Source organism: Salvelinus namaycush, chromosome 8 (genome assembly GCF_016432855.1).
Source record: "Salvelinus namaycush isolate Seneca chromosome 8, SaNama_1.0, whole genome shotgun sequence".
NCBI lineage: Eukaryota > Metazoa > Chordata > Actinopteri > Salmoniformes > Salmonidae > Salvelinus > Salvelinus namaycush.
Window position 1 is genome coordinate 62,812,507 of NC_052314.1, and position 19,363 is coordinate 62,831,869.

Genomic DNA, 19,363 nt, shown 5'->3' on the forward strand with positions numbered 1-19,363 from the left:
TAGCATTTATAACTTTGTTTTATACTGTAAAGTGTTTGTCTCATGAACTGAAATAAGACCCCAAAAATGCACAAAATATTTACATCCCTGTTAGTGGGCATTTCTCCTTTGCCAAGAACCCATTCACCTGATTAAACAGCATGATCATTACACAGGTGTACCTTGTGCTGTGGACAAAGGCCAATTAAAACTGTGCAGGTCCAACACAATACCACGTCTCAAGTTAAGAGTGTGCAATTGGCATGCTGACTGCAGGAATGTCCACCAGAGATGTTAATTTCTAAACCATATGCTGCCTCCGTTTTAGAATTTGGCATACAGCCAACCGGCCGCAACCGAGTAACACATTGAGTTTATTTTTGTATAGAGCTTTTCTTTTTCCAGAGAAATCAAAGCATTTGTTTTCTCTAACTATAAATGCTTTGATTTCTATAGTGACTGAAAAAAGAATAGCTCTTTACAAAATACCCTACTAAACAACCATCCCATTAACAGAAGACACCAACAGTTGAGTATCATTTACATTTTTTATTAAATCTGTCAGGTGTTTAGACGGTCTCTTGGATGGGGGGCTCGTAGCCGTCGGCCCGATCCACCTTAGCCCCGGTGTCGTCCCCAGAGGGCTTGGCTGCACTGCTGCCACCACCCTCACCGTGGAGCTCCATCAGTTTGCCCACTGGAAGGAGACAAGAATAATCTAAGCACGACACCAGAGTACAACTCAACTAGCTATTAGAGAAAGCCACATTGGATAAGTCACTTAGGATAATTTAGTATGCTAGGTTGCATTTACACAATCCAAATCTGATCGTTTTGCCAATAATTAATTGGCCTGCTTGTAAATGCAGCCATATCGGCATATGTTAAGATACAATCATGTCGTACAGAAACAAGTGTTGAGTCATCTTGCTGGAATACGATAAATGCTGCCAGATGCTTGGCAGGGGACCGTACGGTGGTCATGATTAAACCAAGCTCAATGTCAAAGATGACCTTCAATAACCCTGGTTATTTTAGGTTAAGGTTGTTTTTGAGGTTCTTTAATGCATGGTAAGTTGACAAAGATCATGAATAGGCTTTCTTTCACACAATCAATTGTCTAGTATTGTGCCATCTGTCGGAGCCATGATCACTCCAAGTACCCACCGTTCTGGGTCCTTGGCGTAGACATAGCCCTTTCACTCTCCGCCCCTTATGACACAGGCGCGACACTTTCAGTCGGACTGCAACGCCTCAAGGGGCAGGATAGGTTTGAGGTTCAAGGTGACTTACACTCAAACTTGGGCTTCTTCAGCATCTTAACCTTCCTGACGTAGACGTCGTGGAGGGGGTAGATGGACTGGCAGGCCTTCTCAATGTCCTTGCCAACAGAGTCAGGGATCCTAGAGGACAAAGGGAAAAGAAGTGAATCAGGACAAAGGGAAAAGAAGTGAATCAGTAAGAAGGAACCTGGCTTGGCTACTGAAAATGAACTGTCTGCCTTCATTGAAAGCCATTGAACTTACTCAGACATCAACTTAACTGTACACAATTTCAGATGCAGGAAAAGTGTTCGACACATGCAACAATTTTGTTGAAATAAATTGCTTCATTTAACAGTCAATTTATATGCATGCCCATACATGCACTCCATGTTGCATTTCACATGGACCACATCTTCCCAGAGTACAGAACATTCTATTGAACCAGCAACAGGACGGCGAACGTCCTTACAGCTTGTTGACGACTTCCTTCAGGTCGTTGGTCTGGACCTCACGGGTCATGATCTCCATCATCTTCTTCCTGATCTGACGGACCTGCTGGTGCTGGGCGTACGACGTCTTCCTGATCTGGTTGGTGCGCTTCTTGGTGAAGCCAACGCAGAACAGACGCAGGAGGTAGCCGTCGGTGGTCTTCACGTCCACATGGGCCTCAATCATGGTCTGGCGGGGAGACGGGATAAAGGTCAATTAATAGTTTTGGGTACATTGGGCCCAACACGTTATCAATAACATTACAGGGCACAGGTTAATTCATAGTGTTGAGATTACACATAATGGTACTACGTTGAAATTGTGGTTTACATTCCACATGTGCTGAGAAAAACCGAAGGAAAGTTTCAGCTTAAAGTTGTAATGACACTTTTTGGGCGACCCGACCAAACTCACATAGAAATGTGAGTTATAGCTGTCATTCTCATTGAAAGCAAGTATAAAAAGCGAAAGATGTTTGTTTTTTCTATGCTTCCTGTTCTTAAGTGTAGCATATTTTGTAGACCAGCTTCAAACAGCTGAAAATAAAAAATGTTTAGTTATAGAAAATATTACATTGGTTTACATGGTATAATGATTCTCTAAAGAATGACTGGTTGTTTTGTCAAACAAACTGAAATTAGGCAAACTAAATGGCGGAGGGATTTCTGCATATTGCACCTTTAATGACAGTATGACCCATCTCCATACATTTTGTACTGTGATTATAAATGCATATCATAACTACAACATCTCCACAAATCCAGCTGTGTGTTACATCCTCCTGTAGGATTCCTCACCTGCCACTTCTTGACCATGGAGCACATCTTATCACGGGTCAGGTCCATGCCGTGGAAGTTGGTCAGGCAGTTCTTGCCCTGCACGTCTTCTGAGATCAGCTTGAACTTGCGGAAGGCCACCTCATCGTTCTGCAGGTCAGCGAGGCTCACCTCGAACACACGTCCCTTCAGACCATCAGAGGCGATTCCTAGTAGAACAGATTAGTTGATGTGGGACGCGGTGAGGGGAATGGAGGCCAAGGCAGGGAACATCAGATCTCTTTACCAGTAATCAGTTGCAATCATTGGGCCGAAACAATTTGTCATCATGCATTCCCATTGTGTTAAGTACGGTACAAACAAATCCAAGACAAGACCGACAAGGTGAAACAGTTTTAAAATGCAAAACTAAAAAGGACATTACTGACCAACAAACCCATTTTGAATGGTAGTTTTAGGACAACTTCAGGACTCTATTAGTTGGGACTCCCTGAGTTGTGCATCGTTCTGGTGTTGATGGAAAATAACCGTACCACCATAGTCGGCTTCGCCAAACCAACGCTTCCTGTCAACAAAAGCACATGTATAATCACTAGGAACTCTACTTACCAGACGTAGTGAAATGTGTACCTCGCTAGATAAATGGTAGATTTTGTGGTAGGAAGTCTTGCGTGAAGTGTGTGGCCTAATGGCAGACCGCTGTTTAACTTGGCAGGAATATGGTGCAGTTCGGACATAAGTTGGATACTGATGTTTATTTGATAGCGAGGGACATTTCACTTTGCCTGGTAAATTCCTAGAGATTATACATATGCTTTTGTTGACCGGAAACATTTTTGGCGAAGCCGGCTATACTGCAGTAGGGTTATTAGCCATCGCCACCCACCAAAAACGATGCACAACTCCGAGTCCAACCAATATACAGACTCCCGAAGTTGTCCCAAAGCTAGTTGAATTAGGCTACCTAGCTGGTTACAGTACAAGGTCAGGAGTTCACGTTTTAGTCACCTCACTTTAATCAACCCCTAGTTTCCAAACTGTGCTATAATTCCACAGAACTATGTGGCTCTGTCTGCAGTTATTTTGCTGCATGTTAGTCTTTATACTGGTAGCCATCACCACTGAACCATGTGTCGCTCCATTAATCAGCATCATCCGTTGGACAAACAGACTTACTGGTTCCCTGAGTCCTGGAGACCAAGGTCTTGCCAATGTTGCGGATGTTGAACATAGCGGGTGCCTTGACATCATACCAGTCCTTCTTGGAGAAAGGGTCGACACTGGGGGATAGAGAAAGTAGTGTGGTCAATATCAGTTCTGTTAATCTGTTTTGATGACACAGGCCTATGTAGCTTGCTAAAGAAACTAAGGTTGCAGTCTAGTTTACGCGAAACCAACCAAAGGGCTAACGTTAACTTGTTATTGTCAAATGCTGGCAATGGTATGAACGGCAACTTCCAGTACAATCAAACGTGGAAATTCAACAGGCACCTGACAAATCAATAAAACATGACTGGGATAGCATAACGTTAGCTAGCTGGTTACTAATGTAAGGCCCAGCTAACTGGCTAAATGATCTTATCTGACAAATGTGCCTTTTCTCGCTAACGACTGAAGGGTTGGCACAACCCACATGTAGCCCTGACTGGCTTGGCTACAATACTTTAATTCGGTTTGACCACACCATTTCGTAGAAAATACTTGGTCTAGCTAACATTGTCCACGTTATGTTCATGGATGGCCATGTCTGCCATCTTGCTAGCCACCATAGTTACACGAATGATCTAGTTAGGTAGCTTAGCTTGTTAAGACAGCCGATGTCGCTAGACTAACAGACAATGAGTGCATTTCGGCACATTTATATAAAATGCTTCACGATATGTAGCCTGTGTTAAGACTTCGACAGTCTCTTAAGTAACAGTTCAGTGTCGCTTATGCACAAACCCATGAACACTGACAGCGCAGTGAGCCTAGCAGATTGGCAACAGTGACCGGCCTGAGTGTATCCAGTTAAAATCAACCTCATCCTTCACATTTTCAAACTGAAAGTCAATAACCTGAACTTAATAGTGTGCATTGCATGATTTAATGGATGAATTGCGCTACTTACATCTTCTTTTTGGCACCTTTTTTGCCACCTTTGGTCAGCCTCTTATTCTTGCCGACTGCCATGTTGGCTACAGGGAGTGAAAGAGAAGGAAATAGGAATTATCGCGAGTGTTAAAGATAGAGCTGAGATTTCTCACATCTCGCGACTCGCGATATGTTGACACCTCAAAACTAGCATGTTGTCGTTCTCTACTGGCCTAGCGTGATATCGCAGTCCTTTATTTGATACATTATAACAACATTTAATAAACTCAGGAAGTGTTTGCTACATTGTATGATATAGTATTGTTATGCTACAATATTGATATTTATATCCTGATCCTACTGTATCCACTACAATAGCTGCTGCTTCTGCAAAAGCTAATGAGGATCCAAATAAACAATTAAACACACCCACTTTGACAGTTAGCTCAGTTCATACGCTCACATGAATGGTTGACATTCAGTCTGACACATATTGTGTTGTATGTCTGAAATTCTGTAAATAAATATATAATAATATTATATAATTCATATATGATTTATAATAATATGAATCTCTGTTCCAGAATGAATGAATATATGCATAAACATGTAACCGAGTATAAAATATTAATTAGATCAGCCACTGGTTTTGACTGTGGCAGTGAAATATGATGCACCAACACTTTCACAAATTAACAAAATTCAACTTACAGTCACTGTCTGTGGAGAAATTAGCAGTCATATGAGCAGACCCATAATAACATAAATAACTTCAACCGAAATATTCACTCACATATTCATGATGAAGGAAAGACTATTCTCCTGAATTCCAAGAAAATAAACATAATATTGACTTAACTCAGTGTTTTCCAAACTCGGTCCTGGGGAATACATGTTATAGTTTTGGCCTAGCACTACACAGCTGATTCAAATAATCATAATGTAATGACACGTTGATTATTTGAATCAGATGTGTAGTGCTAGGGCTTAAAAACAAAACATGCATCCCTTGGAGTTTGGAAAACACTGACTTAACTATTCACAACATGTTATGTTAAACTACATCTTATATGCATGTTATTATGTTAAACTATATCTTATATGCATATTATTATGTTAAACTATATGTTATATGCATGTATATTACTCAATACTCTGCACTGTATTACACTATTCAGTCAACCAAGTACGCTGCGTGACAGTCAGCCCTAACATGCTGTATTAGTGAACCATCAAGTGAATATTTAATGAAGAAAACAGGTTGAACCTGAATCTCAAACCGTTAACATTCCATGCCGGTGTGTCTTGCCTCCTCCCGTTATTAGGACACTGATACAACTGTGTCATTACAGGGTTAGGGATGATGCCTAGCTGGGCTGAACCTGGTGACAATGTAAACATTGACATACATTCATTCTAGACCTACATTGTGTCTACACTCTTAGAAAAAAGGGTTCCAAAAGGGTTTTTCGGCTGTCCACATGTAGAACCCTCTGTGGACAGGGTTCTTCATGGAACCCAAAAGAGTTCTACATGGAACCAAAAAAGGTTCTTCAAAGGGTTCTCTTATGGGGACAGCCGAAGAACCCTTTTAAGTTCTAGATAGCACTCTTTTTCTAAGATTCTATACAGTATCTGAAAGGTACTCTTTAATGTTCAACATATGTCCTAATGTTGGTGAGGCCTAATTTGGCCAAATCCCTCATATGTACAGTATACATAAATCATATACAGTGTATAAATGAGTCTGTGAATGTGTATGTTAGAGACATGTTGTAACACCTAGTGAAGATTAATTTAAATAGAATTAATAACATTCCTGTCATCTCCTTGTCAGGGATAATCCCTGATCAGGAGAATGGAAGTGGGGGTCTTTAAAGCTCAACAACCATCCAACATGGATTAAGTTCTTATCTTGTCACTGAAAACGTTTTGAACCCCTCACCTGGCTTTAAAATCAACAGGCGCCCAAAAAGGTCTTACTCTGGTCACTGAAAACGTTTTGACCTTCTCGCCTGGTTGATGTCAACAACCAAAATCAAGAGAGGTGCAGCATCCTCTTCTCTCACAACATGCCTCCAAAAAACCTTATCTTGATTGCCTGCCATATTGCCTACCTTCTGTAGCATGCTGCTAAAAATCAGCATCCTATTCAGAAAGGCATCATCATCATCATCATCATCACAAGGATAAATTTACCCACTGGGCACACACTGGTTGAATCAACGTTGCTTGCTTTCCAAACTGTACATTTTTTCCCACAATTCTATTTCGAAATTTGCAAAAGGCAAACCGACAGCTGCATAGAATATAATCCATAGATGGCAGTTCCCATTTAAATCAGGACTGGCAGCCAATGATAGTGTACCCATGAGTTTAACACTCAAATTGCCAGGGTAAGAGGTTCCAAATCCCTTTTATGGATTATATGTCTATGGCCACAATGCAACAAGCTGTACATTTGGCATGCATACTGGCCAAATTGCGGCCTCCAGACTGTAGGCAACCGCTAACTGCCAAAATAAAGGAAACACTTGAGAAAGTGAGGGATACAAAGTGTATGTTATGGTGTGTGGGGTGCATTTTCCTGGCATGGTTTATGTCCACTTGTAGAACCTATGCCAAGGCGCATTGAAGCTGTTCTGGCAGCTTGTGGTGACCCAATACCGTAAGACACTTTATGCTGGTGTTTCCTTTATTTTGTCAGTTACCTGGATGCACTTTTGATACAATTTAATCCACAGTTATTTTTTTGAAACTATTGATACTCTGTGGCTAAATTATGCTATCTGGGGTATTTTGAACATTGAGAGCAGGCTCCTGTGGATGGATAAAAAAATAAAAATAAATGTTTTTTTTGGCTCTTGGGCCCAGCCCCTGACTCACGCAATTGACCAGTCACATTTATTTATTATGCAGTTTTTTATTAATCGGTTACCCAATCATGGCAGTTACCCACGTGGGCCTCATACCTCCTCTCCTCCCCCCATCTGATGATTAGTAGAGCGGCAGCAGCAGGTTGTCTACATCCATTGATCCATTTACTGCGGTTGCAGTAAAAAATATATAATATATACTGTATATATGCTTCTTGGGCCCCCCACTGGCCTGGGCCCAGGGGCTTCAGCCCCGGTAACCCTTGCATTAAACCGGCCCTGTCCATGTCATTTCAACAAAATGACATTGAACCAAAGTGAAATAGACCTTGAATTGACATCTGTGCCCAGTGGGTAGTCTCTGGAGAGACATGTGTAATTCCCTCTTGTCATCATAATGCAACAGCCTTCACTCAGCTTAGTTTTCTGATCGAATCTGCCCCATGGGGGGTTCAAAGTAAATCCAAGCTTCACGCAGAATACATTTCTTAAAGAAAACAGTCAAGAGGATGTGTGTTCGAACCGTATGGTTTTAGCAGCCTTTATTTGTTCAGGATATTTAAAAAAAAAATATTTCCCTCAGGTATTGATTTGGAAGGATATAATGAATGTTCATCCAATGAAAAGATGACAGGACTTTGACACAAAGCTGTGTGAGTAGCTGAATTCATTAATGCGTTGTGGAACACAAAAGACAAAACAAGAAAAGAAAATGTTGTAAATTAAATGTGTATTTAATTTACATCATCAAGGTTGCAGTTCAACAGCCCACTATGAAATACAAGTTACTATATCAACACTCTCTCTTACTTTCATTTTGTAGGTTACCCCAGGTAAGTCAGTGCAAAAGTGTCTTGACTTGAACACACTCAACGTAGCCTGCATGTAAATTAAAGCATTGCACTGTAGTAAGCACTTATATTTCAGGTCACTGCTACTGAGACCAACCTTGACTTTGTCTACGTCCCAAATGGAAACCTATTCCCTTTACAGTGCACTTCTTTTGATCAGAGCCCCCTATTCCCCATTGGGCTCTGGTCAAATGTAGCGCACATTAAAAGGAACAGGGTGCCATTTGGGACGCATGCTCTGTCTGATGCTGGAACTCAACTGACTGCCTTGTGTCCCAGTGTCCCCAGGGAGAGGGACTGCTTGTGAGGTCAAAAGAATTGTGGCGCTGCCTGACTCCTTGGCAACAGCACTAGAACTGCGTCCTAAAATGGCACATTATTCCCCACACAGTGCACTCCTTTTGACGAGAGCCTTATGGACCCTGGTCAAAAGTAGTGCACTATATAGGGAATATTGTGCCATTTAGGATGCAGCCTAGGACTGGGAGCCATCCCACATCCCACTGAGCAACTGAAGTCATCCTGTATCAGAGCCTCCTAGGAGATGAGAGGAGACACACATCCTTATAATGCAATAACGATCTTTGTTCAAATACATTGCATTTGATCTTTGATTACATTTCAATCATACATAGGCTGTTCAATATACGTAGGCTAAATTAAATAGAAACCTATCTGACAATGTATCTATTTGGTCTCATAAACGTCTTATTAAACAAGTTTCAAGTTTTAATGTCACGTGCACAATTACAGTGCAATGCCTTTCTTGCAACATGGGTCAGTGACTGGAAGAGGCAGGAGAAGCATCGCTGTCACATCCTTTTAATGTCTGGTTTCTATCACCTCCGGTTGCATTACAGCTGTCAATGTTCCACTGCATGGACTGTAGAGAGAAGCATCACAATTTACACATCTCATGTGAATATGACTTAAAAAAATTTTTTACAGCAGGACATTATTATGTCTACTCTTATTTTTAGCAATAATATAAACATGTTTACAAATGTTTCCCCTTCTATACAACTGTAACCATGGTTGCATAATGTGGGTAGATAATGCCTAAAGTCTGCCTATAGGAAAAAATAAACATTATATTGACAACCATTATTACAGCCTAATCCTTAGAGTTTTTATATGCAATTTGTTTAATGCAAAATCTCTGGTATGTCTTTGATAGCACAGCAGTAGATGACTCTTGACTCGAGCAAGTATCTTCCTCTTGCCTTTAGCCGTCTCTGCATTATAGGCCAACCAGCTGCAATATGAGGCGAAATTGTACACTAGACTCTATTCCGTTGGAACCGAATATTTGTGAATCCCTACTCGTTTCCTGCATTATAAGCCTCCCCTATGTCCCTGGCATGAACAAGTCCACAGCGCCGTCCACCTGGGCTACACCTGAGACCATATCAACGCCTGAGACACCCTGTCGAAGTCACTCGATGCCCACTGCGCATGCTCCACTCATTACTGTTCTCTTAGAAGCAGGATATTATGCTGGCAGCACGATCGCGGATTTTTTCCCCCGTAAATAAGAGTTCCCATGTAAATAAATGCTAAACTTTGGAAATATCGATACTGGAATGTTGAAAGCTATTGTGTAGGCTACATTTAAAGAAATACACGTTTAATAAAATACAAATATATGTTATTGGAATTATTCAATAGAGTCTGCAAAACTTAAATTGGTCTCTTGTGCTAGGCAATGGGTACTTTTTGGGTTGTAGAGAAAAAACGTTACTACCTGTCTCATATAAACTGTGGTGGGAAATACTCAGTCGCATCTCTACTAACCAAATATAATTAGCTTTGGCGGTGGACTGTGTCACACAGCCTGCTGCTGGCTTTTCACTCCACCCCCTCCATAGGTCCCAATGCAGTACACTGTTGTAGACTCTACATGGGATACATATTGGCTTGTAAAGATTACTTTTCTACCTGCCTCAGATAAAGTGTGGTGTGAAATACTCAGTAAATACTCAGCCAGCAGCAGACCGTGTGACACAGTCCCCTTCAAAAAGGACACATATTTGGTTATTAGAGACCCTACTGAGTATTTTCCACCCCACATTAGCTGAGACAGGTATAAAAGTTACCTCTACAGCACAATATTCTGGTGCTGTAGTTTATTATTATTTTTTATTTCATAAATGACCTATTGCCTTTTCTTGTTGGCACAGTAAAAGTGGCCATTGATTCAAATGTAATTTATTTTGAATTGTAATGTTTTGAAATGCGGGCTTTTATTTTAAAGGTTTCGTCGTTACCATACGAACATAACGTCATCATTTGTGCCGCTGGCAGAATACTGGTATAATACTGTCATGGCGGGGAAGAGCTGTAGCAGCGGGTAAATCAGGAAGAGAAAGCGCTGTAAGTGGGTTAACACTGAAATTTGAACAAGTCTAGCAGTTTTTAGGGAAGGACCGAGTGGATGACTGCTGCCCCTTGTCGAGCACCACTGGCGCTGTTGCTGTACTTGAGCCACGTTTAGGAGTTCTTGCTCATGACAGCACTACCTGTCAAGCCTGCTGTGACAATAGCAAGTTCTACTGCTGTAGCCTGGCTGGACTAGTGAAGAAATGAAAGTCGCAGGTGCCTCTTCTATTTTGACAGAGGGGAGGAAGGGCAAGGTCTCTGCGACTTGCCTTTAGAACCAAATCTTATTAAGCCGGTCCATTTTATTGAACGGTTTTTGATGCATTATTTCATTCGCCTCCTTATCAAGTTTCCGACCGGGGGAGAGGAGTTCTACATGGAAACGCAGTGACAACTCCAATGTCGCGGTGTCATCGGCTAGAAATCCAACTCTCGTGCGCCTGTGCCTTTCGCGGACTACAAAACATACTTTGTTGACTCGAAGGCTTATTTTGGAAACTGTTTTGAATGGGGAGGGAAATATTTTCGTTGTTTACCTCCAGACTGTCGACATAGCTGGAAAGAGGATACCATTGTTTTTTTCTTTCACCGACTTTACTGTATCCAATTACCGCCTTTAGGGGTGAACAGGTGCCTTACCTGTTAACGCCACCTGTCCTCCTGTAACAATGGCTAGCGAGGAGACGCCTGGTGCTGGGCGACCAACCGGGCAAGGTGATGGAGCTGCGGCGGTGTCGCTCAACCCTGGGATCCCAATCCGAGGAATCAAAATGAAATTCGCTGTCCTAGCCGGCCTGGTGGAAGTTGGGGAAGTTTCCAACCGGGACATTGTGGAGACCGTCTTCAACCTGGTAAGCTGATTATCGGAAGCCACACTCTATTCTAAATAGTCCCTGGAAACCGTCCATAGAGGATCATGTTACACGTTGCTCTGTCTACCAACCTGCCTTTTCTATTTTTCTGGTACACCTTAGGCTACCTCCTGGCCACAATATTTGTTTATAATGAAGACTATATTGTGACTAGGCTACTTCATTAGCTAGCCTACTATATGGTCCAATAGCTGAGTAACTTACATAATATTTACTTTCCATGATAAGGTAACTAGAGTAGTAGGCTATGCGGAACTAGGCTATAGCCTATTAGTTAGAAATGTGTGGGCTAATAGTGCATACGAGTTTTCTTTGTAGAATTTGTATGGTGATGGAAATGCTATATTGGTTTTACAAATCATTACTTGGAAAAGCTTTGTAACCAACCAGCGAGGCATGATCACTTTTCATATTATTCATACAGGATGCAATGGGCATAGTATTATCCTGTTCATAGTTTAGAAAAATGATGTTTATAGCCCTACAGTGGTGTCGTAATACCCATACAACCTAGCGATCCAGGGAAAGGGTTCCAATAGTTTTTTCCACCATCCGTTTTTTCCCATAGGGGATTTTAGAAACATTTAAAATAAGGGCTGTGTTTTGTGTAGGCTTACCCTGGCGTAACGTTTTGATAACCATGTAAATCTCTCACGGACAACTTGTATCAATATATTCGGCTCTATTTACTCTCAGATTCGTATACATCATGCAAAACTACAAATCCCTGCAAGCTCCTGTATGTCATCTCAAGCTGACACCTTTGCTAACAGGTATTGTGTCAATTTAAAACGTGCACAAGACAGTTCACAGAATTGTCCATTTTAAAGAAATATAGCCAATTTATTCAGTACTACATTTAGCTAACATTAGATAGTTAATCCAGAGATTCTTACCTTTGCCTCGATTTGTCAGTCTTTTCCAGATCATCATGGCATTTGTAGTTCTTTATGATAGCCACATTAGCAGCTAATTAGCATTTCAGTTTTGGGTGGTAAATACAGGTGAATATATGAATAAGTCACCTTGTCCTAGAGAGATTTACACGGTTATCAAAATGTCACGCCAAGGTAAGCCTTCATGAAACACAGCCCTCATTTGAAGTGTTACTTAAATCCCCTATGGGAAAAATTTATGGTAGAAAAACGATTGGAACCGTTTCCCTGTTTGACCGCTAGATTTGATAGGTATTATGACTCCTACTGTGGCACTCTATAGGTACTAAAGTGACATCTTAGTAACAGTTCTACAGTGGGAGTGTAATAGACACAAGTGCATACTTGTTGGACTATAATTAAATGGGAAAAGGGCCTACATGATATCTCTCTGTCATGATTTCAGTTTGTTTAAAAGAGGTGTGTCATATTTCATGATAGTCTGCTAAAATTGCACAATGTTATTCTAAAGTATCTCTGCAAGGTCTCTCTCTCTCTCTCTATCTCTCTCTCTCTCTCTCTCTCTCTCTCTCGTTGGCTGCAGACATTGAGGCTCAGGTCTAGGAATGAATGACGCTAATAGAGGATAGGCTAGTAAGTTGCTGAAGCAGAGCATGGAGGGTTAAGTGGAAAAAGAGCAGGAAAGGCTGGCAGTTAATGAGAACGGGAGGAAGAACTGGCAAAACTGCTTTGTCACTGTGGCAACACAATGGAGTCTCTCACACACACACACACACACACACACACACACACACACACACACACACACACACACACACACACACACACACACACACACACACAGAGAGAGAGAGAGAGGCTCATCCCCAGTCATCACAGTAAGCTCCATCACACCTACTGGGAGGGATGCGGCCGATGGGGCACGGCGGCACTGTAACCTCCCTGCCTCCCCACGTGAACACTAACTCCCTCATGGAGTCAGCCCTCACCCTCAGGTAGCCGTGAGGAAAGTGGATAAGTGTCTGGCTGCTGGAACAATGCCTTAGCATTTAGAATGCTGTTTCAAATGTCAGGCCAAATATAGAAACCCAAGCATGATTTTTTTGGGGGGGGGACGGGGTGGCAAACATTTTTTCTGTCGTTCATGTCTTTCAGTTGAACAATATCACAGTGGTACTAGTTTTATGCACCGTCGTGTTTCCGAGCTCTGTTTTCAGCTTTGTGCTGCTGGCCTGCACGGTGTGCGATAAACCCAGAAATATTATGCCTCCAGCGACGTGTCTATTATAAAGTGCATATTCATGATAGTTTCTTTATCCAGAGAGGAGAAGACACAATTGCAGTACACAGAAATGAGCAGCAGAGACAACCTGCCAGGTCTCCGTTGTGCCAGAGTGAGGGGATCTCTCAGGCTGTTGCGCATCCCAAAAGGCACCCTATTCCCTACATTCTGCACTACTTTTGACAAGAGCCATATGGGACCTAGGTCAAAATTAGTGCACTATATAGGGAATAGGGTGCCATTTGGGATATAACGCGAGTCCCTGGGCCTACTGATGCGTTTGTACCTGACCTGTCTCCCCTCCATTCTCTCTTGTTTGTTTAGCATGGCCAATGTCATTTGAGGGTTTTGAGACATGGCACTTTGCATTTCATGCTCTGTGCTCTTCTTTCTGATCTCTCCTTCTACTCTCTCTCTCTCTCTCTGATGGATTTATCATAATGGCTGGAACCTCCTCTCTCCAGAAGTGGCTAATTTGCAGTCGCTCTGCGGATGACTCACACCCCCATTGTTAGGTCAAAGGCAAAATGAATTTTTCCTCAAACAAATCCCTCTCAAATGAATAGGATATCCAGCCAGACTTAGGACAGCGCAAAGGATCATGGGTAGCGTAACATTCTGAATTAGGGCTGTCCCCGACTAAAAAAAATCTTGGTCTACCAAGAGTCGTTTTGTTCTTTCGACTAATCGATTGGTCAACATTTTTAAACGTGTATTTTTCCATATGTAGACACATCCTATGTGTTTTAATCAAATCAACTATATGCACGGAGCTTATCTGCTGCTTTTAAGCGCACTGTTTGATGAAATAATTAAGACACACAAATGACTAGAGGGAGCCAACCTAATTGATTTGTTTGTGCTCAGACTTGCTGTGCTGTGTTAAAGGCCAGTGAGTGACTGTGACTAGCATCCATTGTCTCTCTCCTCCATGCTGCAGTGACCACTACTGAACTTCAACAGTGTTTATCCCGCTGTCCATGTTGCTGAAGCTGCAACATAATTACAGCCATTTCTGACTGAAAAGTTCTATTACCAAAATCCCTCATTTGTTTAGGAAAAACATTCCCTATTCCCTCAACTAGTGATGCACCGATATGACATTTTTGGCCGATACCGATATTTAAAATTTTAGCGGCCTTTTAAGCATTCTAGTACAGTTAAATAGTTAACACACACACATGGGCGCAGCGGTCTAAGGCACTGCATCTCAGTGCAAGAGGCGTCTCTGGTTCGAATCCAGGCTGTATCACATCCGGACGTGATTGGGAGTCCCATAGGGCAGCGCACAGTTGGCCCAGCGTTGTCCGGGTTTAGCCGGGGTAGGCCGCCATAGTAAATAAGAATTTGTTCTTATCTTACTTGCCTAGTTAAATAAAGGTTAAACACACCACACTGATCAAAGTTATTTTGTTGGCATTTACGCATGTCCCCATTACCAGTAAAACATAATCAAAACCTAAATCTTTCACTTACTTGCTGTGCTGTTTCGTTCATTTGTTCAGTCGTTTCATTCTCAACCCGGATTTCTATGGAACGCCGTTTGGGACTTTGCGTGTCAAAAAATATACTATTTAACACTATTTGACGTGTCAAGTAAGCTTGTTGACCAATCAGGACCTGAATATGACTGCACATCACATAATAATTGAACGCGTTCATACATGTTTTACGTGTTGATTACTCTCACTTGTATTTCATATGTCACAACAATTCATCGATACGTATGCTATGATGCTGGTAAAGTTGTCTCGCACACCTACAGTGCTGGTCAAAAAATAGCTAGCTAGCTCATGGATGCAAGCAATGTTCTTCCCCAAAAACATGGCAAACGACATCTGTTTCAGTAGCTATATAGTTAGCTAGCTAACTATATAGCTAGGTGTCGTCATCTAAAATAACCCACATTTATATGACCATTCTTATTTGATTAATGGTGGTCGGAAGCTAGCCACAATAAGGATTAGCCGCATTAGTGGACTTTGCGGTTATCCTTCAAAATAAAATATGGCATAGTTCTACTATTTGCATCACTGTCAATGACATACTTTCATTTTGAAGGCAAACCGCAAATTACACTATTGTGCCTAATCCTTATTGTGGCTAGCTTCACAACCCGTTCCGGTCGAGCCTTTCTAGCCAGATGAAGCTAGCTGGCTGCTTATAATGTTAGCTTTGGGCAACAGGGTTAAGTAGGTGGCTAGCTATTTATTTTCATGAACTGAAGTTCAATTTCAATAGGCAAACAAGTGGCAACCTAGCTAATACTTATTCACAAGGATTCCTAAATAATTGCTAAGAATTATCAAAATAACTGCAGTTTTTACTGGTCATTGTTTTCAGGCTGGTTGTATTGGTGCTAGCTAGGTACCAAGCTAAAGCTAGCTACCCCAGAATTTGCGGTCAAACAAATGATGCTTTATTACCAATGCGGTATTGTAAACACATCGTTCGTGGCCTGTGTTTGCATACTTTTTTTGTACAGCTTTGACAGTTCTACTGTATCTATTTTGACATGCAAAGATCCAAACGGCGTTCCATAGTATGTATGTCATGAAGCTAGTGACACTATTACTGTGTAACTCCGGTAGGGCAACATCGGAAAAATAGCGCACTTGGTAGTGTTTACCGGTGCAGAGAACGGTTGATTGTCAAGGGAAATGAATTCCATTATCTTGGCTTTAACTTCTTGGGGATATAGGGGGTGCTGTTTCGCATTAGCATAATTTGCTCTACAGATTAAACTGCCTAGTACTCAATTCTTGCTCGTACAATATGCATATTATTGTTATTATTGGATAGAAAACACTCTCTAGTTTCTATAGCCGTTTGAATTATGTCTCTGAGTGGAACAGAACTCATTCTACAGCACTTTTCCTGATAGGGAGTGAGATTTCAGAAATGTTGGCCTCTGGTCCCAGGTCAGTTTTAAAGTCCCTGTAAATCCTATGAGGATACAAACACTGCCCACGCCTTCCTCTAGATGTCAGTAAGTGGTGACAATTTGAATGGAGTCGATTGCGCAATCAGGGCCTGTATAAAAGGCCAAAGACCGGATGTACCGTTCTTTTCCTGCTGCGCCTGACGCAAGACGGACGTCGGATCTGCTCTCTTTCCAAGCTTGGGTTTAGCCACTTATATGTCGCCGGTCATGTTTTTACTCGTTATAGGTGTTAAAAACATCATAAGGTAGTTAATTTAAACCGTTTTATAGCAATTTATATCCGTTTAGTGCGATTTTGAGGCATTGCTTTGTGTTGCGCTTTGAAGCGCCGGGCACGTTTCGGGGTCCCGGTCGAACGTTAGTGGGCATTTCGACGGACAAGAGGACATCTTTCGACCAAAAGAAGATTAGACCCAAGAAAGGATACATTGCCCAAGATTCTGATGGAAGATCACCTCATAGTAAGAAATATTTAAGATGATAAATCGTTGTTCTGTCGAAAAATTTTAAACGCATATTCCGCCATTTTGTTTGGTATAGCTTCGCTTGGCGAACCCTGTATTGCACAGTAAGGATAATTGTAGAAATGTAATTCAGCGATTGCATTAAGAACTAATTTGTCTTTCGATTGCTGTCCACCCTATATTTTTTAGTAAAGTTTACGATTAGTTATTCATTACGCCAGATCACTGTCCAAAATGGCGCCCGACATTTTCAGGCTAGTTTTGCTAGTATTGTCATTGTATAACCACGGTTTTTTGTGGCTAAATATGCACATTTTCGAACAAAGTCTATATGTATGTTGTAATATGATGTTACAGGAGTGTCATCGGAAGAATTCTGAGAAGGTTAGTGAAAAAATTTATATATTTTGGCGATGATTACGTTATCGCTCTCTTTGGCTTGAATCAATGCTCTGGTAACGTTTGCACATGTGGTATGCTAATATAACGATTTATTGTGTTTTCGCTGTAAAACACTTAGAACATCTGAAATATTGTCTGAATTCACAAGATCTGTGTCTTTCCATTGCTGTGAGCTGTGTATTTTTAAGAAATGTTTTATGATTAGTAATTAGGTAATACACGTTGCTCTGTGTATTTATTCTAGTCGAGTTGTGATGGTGGGTGCAATTGTAAACTATGATTTATACCTGAAATATGCACATTTTTCTAACAAAACCTATCCTATACAATAAATATGTTATCAGACTGTCATCTGATGAGGTTTTTTCTTGGTTAGTGGCTATCAATATCTTTATTTGGCCGAATTGGTGATAGCTACTGGTGGAGAGAAAAAATGGTGGACAAAGAAAAATGGTGTCTTTTGCTAACGTGGTTAGCTAATAGATTTACATATTTTGTCTTCCCTGTAAAACATTTTAAAAATCTGAAATGGTGGCTTTATTCACAAGATCTGTATCTTTCATTTGGTGTCTTGGACTTGTGATTTAATGATATTTAGATGCTACTATTTAATTGTGACGCTATGCTAGCGATGCTAATCAGTGGGGGGTGGGTGGGGGGTGCTCCCCAAGTGGGACGCAAGCGTCCCACTGTCCCAGAGAGGTTAATGGATTTCGCCTTTGAGTTGTCTCACTGAATTTTTTTTACTCTTTCAAATGACTGCTTGACTTGTTGACTGCTCGATCCACACAGCAGACATTGTGGGCTAGTATAGGAATGCTGTGTTGCACGTATATGGCAAAATTTGACGTGGCGTCATTACGTCATGTACCTTCGTTATATAGGTATGCACGTCAGCTTTGACATCGGTTTTGCACATCGGCATTAAACTACACATCCGACTCCGATATGTTCACCGATATATCGTGCACAACTACCCTCAACCCTTGCTCTCTTTACGTGACACATGTATGCATCGCATGCACATGACCAATAGGGCCTGACCTATAGAATATTATAACAAACTCCGAACACGTGACAATAAAATGGATACAAAGGACGTGACAAATAAACTCGAAACGGGAATGTACTTACTGGTTGCTCAGAAGGTAAAGGGTGAAGTCAGATGTGTGGTATAAATTTGACTAGTTGTGGAAAATACTGGAGATCAAGACAGAAGTTAATGAGCAAACACTGCGTCCATGTTATGTGTGGCAAACAGGTGCTGTTAGATTACAATATCATTTTTTGGACTGTTTGAAACAATGTAAACGGCACTAAATAAATGATCAGGTTACCAGAGAGTGTTGTAATATTTATTTTTGTAAAGCCTTTATTACAGCAAAGACTAAAAACAGTTGCATTCATTTGTGAATGCAATTTCTGAAATTGAACGGTTTATTTGTTGTTTGCTAATTATTCAAGGATCAGTTTATTTGATTTTAAAATGAAAATACTTGATTGCATTTAAAATCATGAATGACGTGACGACGTGTGATAAAACGAGTGATTGATTGATGCTGTAGCCTATAGAAGTATTGAAATATAGTCCTAAGTAAGTTACGGTATTAATAAGACTAAACAGGATGTGCTCTTTGGCCTACAACTCAGTGGTGGTTATACAAGGCTGCTATACTAAGCCTACTAATGATAATGACATTACTTATTATTATTATTATTATTATTATGATGATGATCATAACAATAATAATAGTAATAATAGCAATAAGGAGATCAAGAAAAAGGAGGATTATTATTATTATAACTTTGCTATTA

General features: G+C 41.0%; 2 protein-coding genes and 2 non-coding genes across 4 annotated transcripts in view; 1 reads left to right on the top strand and 3 right to left on the bottom strand.

Moving 5' to 3' along the window:
• Positions 1 to 508: 508 nt before the first annotated feature.
• On the bottom strand, positions 509 to 4,716 carry LOC120053046 (40S ribosomal protein S3a). The gene is made up of 6 exons (XM_039000297.1): positions 4,620 to 4,716; positions 3,686 to 3,789; positions 2,531 to 2,718; positions 1,714 to 1,922; positions 1,273 to 1,382; positions 509 to 676 (listed from the first exon to the last, which is right to left on the bottom strand). Exons 1-6 carry the CDS (start codon positions 4,679 to 4,681, stop codon positions 549 to 551), a joined length of 801 nt encoding a protein of 266 aa, XP_038856225.1. The 5' UTR covers positions 4,682 to 4,716; the 3' UTR covers positions 509 to 548.
• On the bottom strand, positions 1,114 to 1,245 carry LOC120053080. Its single transcript, XR_005477445.1, has one exon. It is a non-coding gene; the product is annotated as a small nucleolar RNA SNORA17 (small nucleolar RNA).
• LOC120053116 lies at positions 2,778 to 2,844 on the bottom strand. Its single transcript, XR_005477476.1, has one exon. It is a non-coding gene; the product is annotated as a small nucleolar RNA SNORD73 (small nucleolar RNA).
• A 6,200-nt stretch (positions 4,717 to 10,916) lies between the features above and the next one.
• Positions 10,917 to 19,363, top strand: part of LOC120053047 (lipopolysaccharide-responsive and beige-like anchor protein) — a 326,774-nt gene continuing 318,327 nt past the window's right edge. The window contains exon 1 of the mRNA XM_039000298.1: positions 10,917 to 11,539. Coding sequence (XP_038856226.1) covers positions 11,357 to 11,539 — 183 coding nt within the window. The 5' untranslated portion in view covers positions 10,917 to 11,356. The remainder of the gene's footprint in view (positions 11,540 to 19,363) is intronic.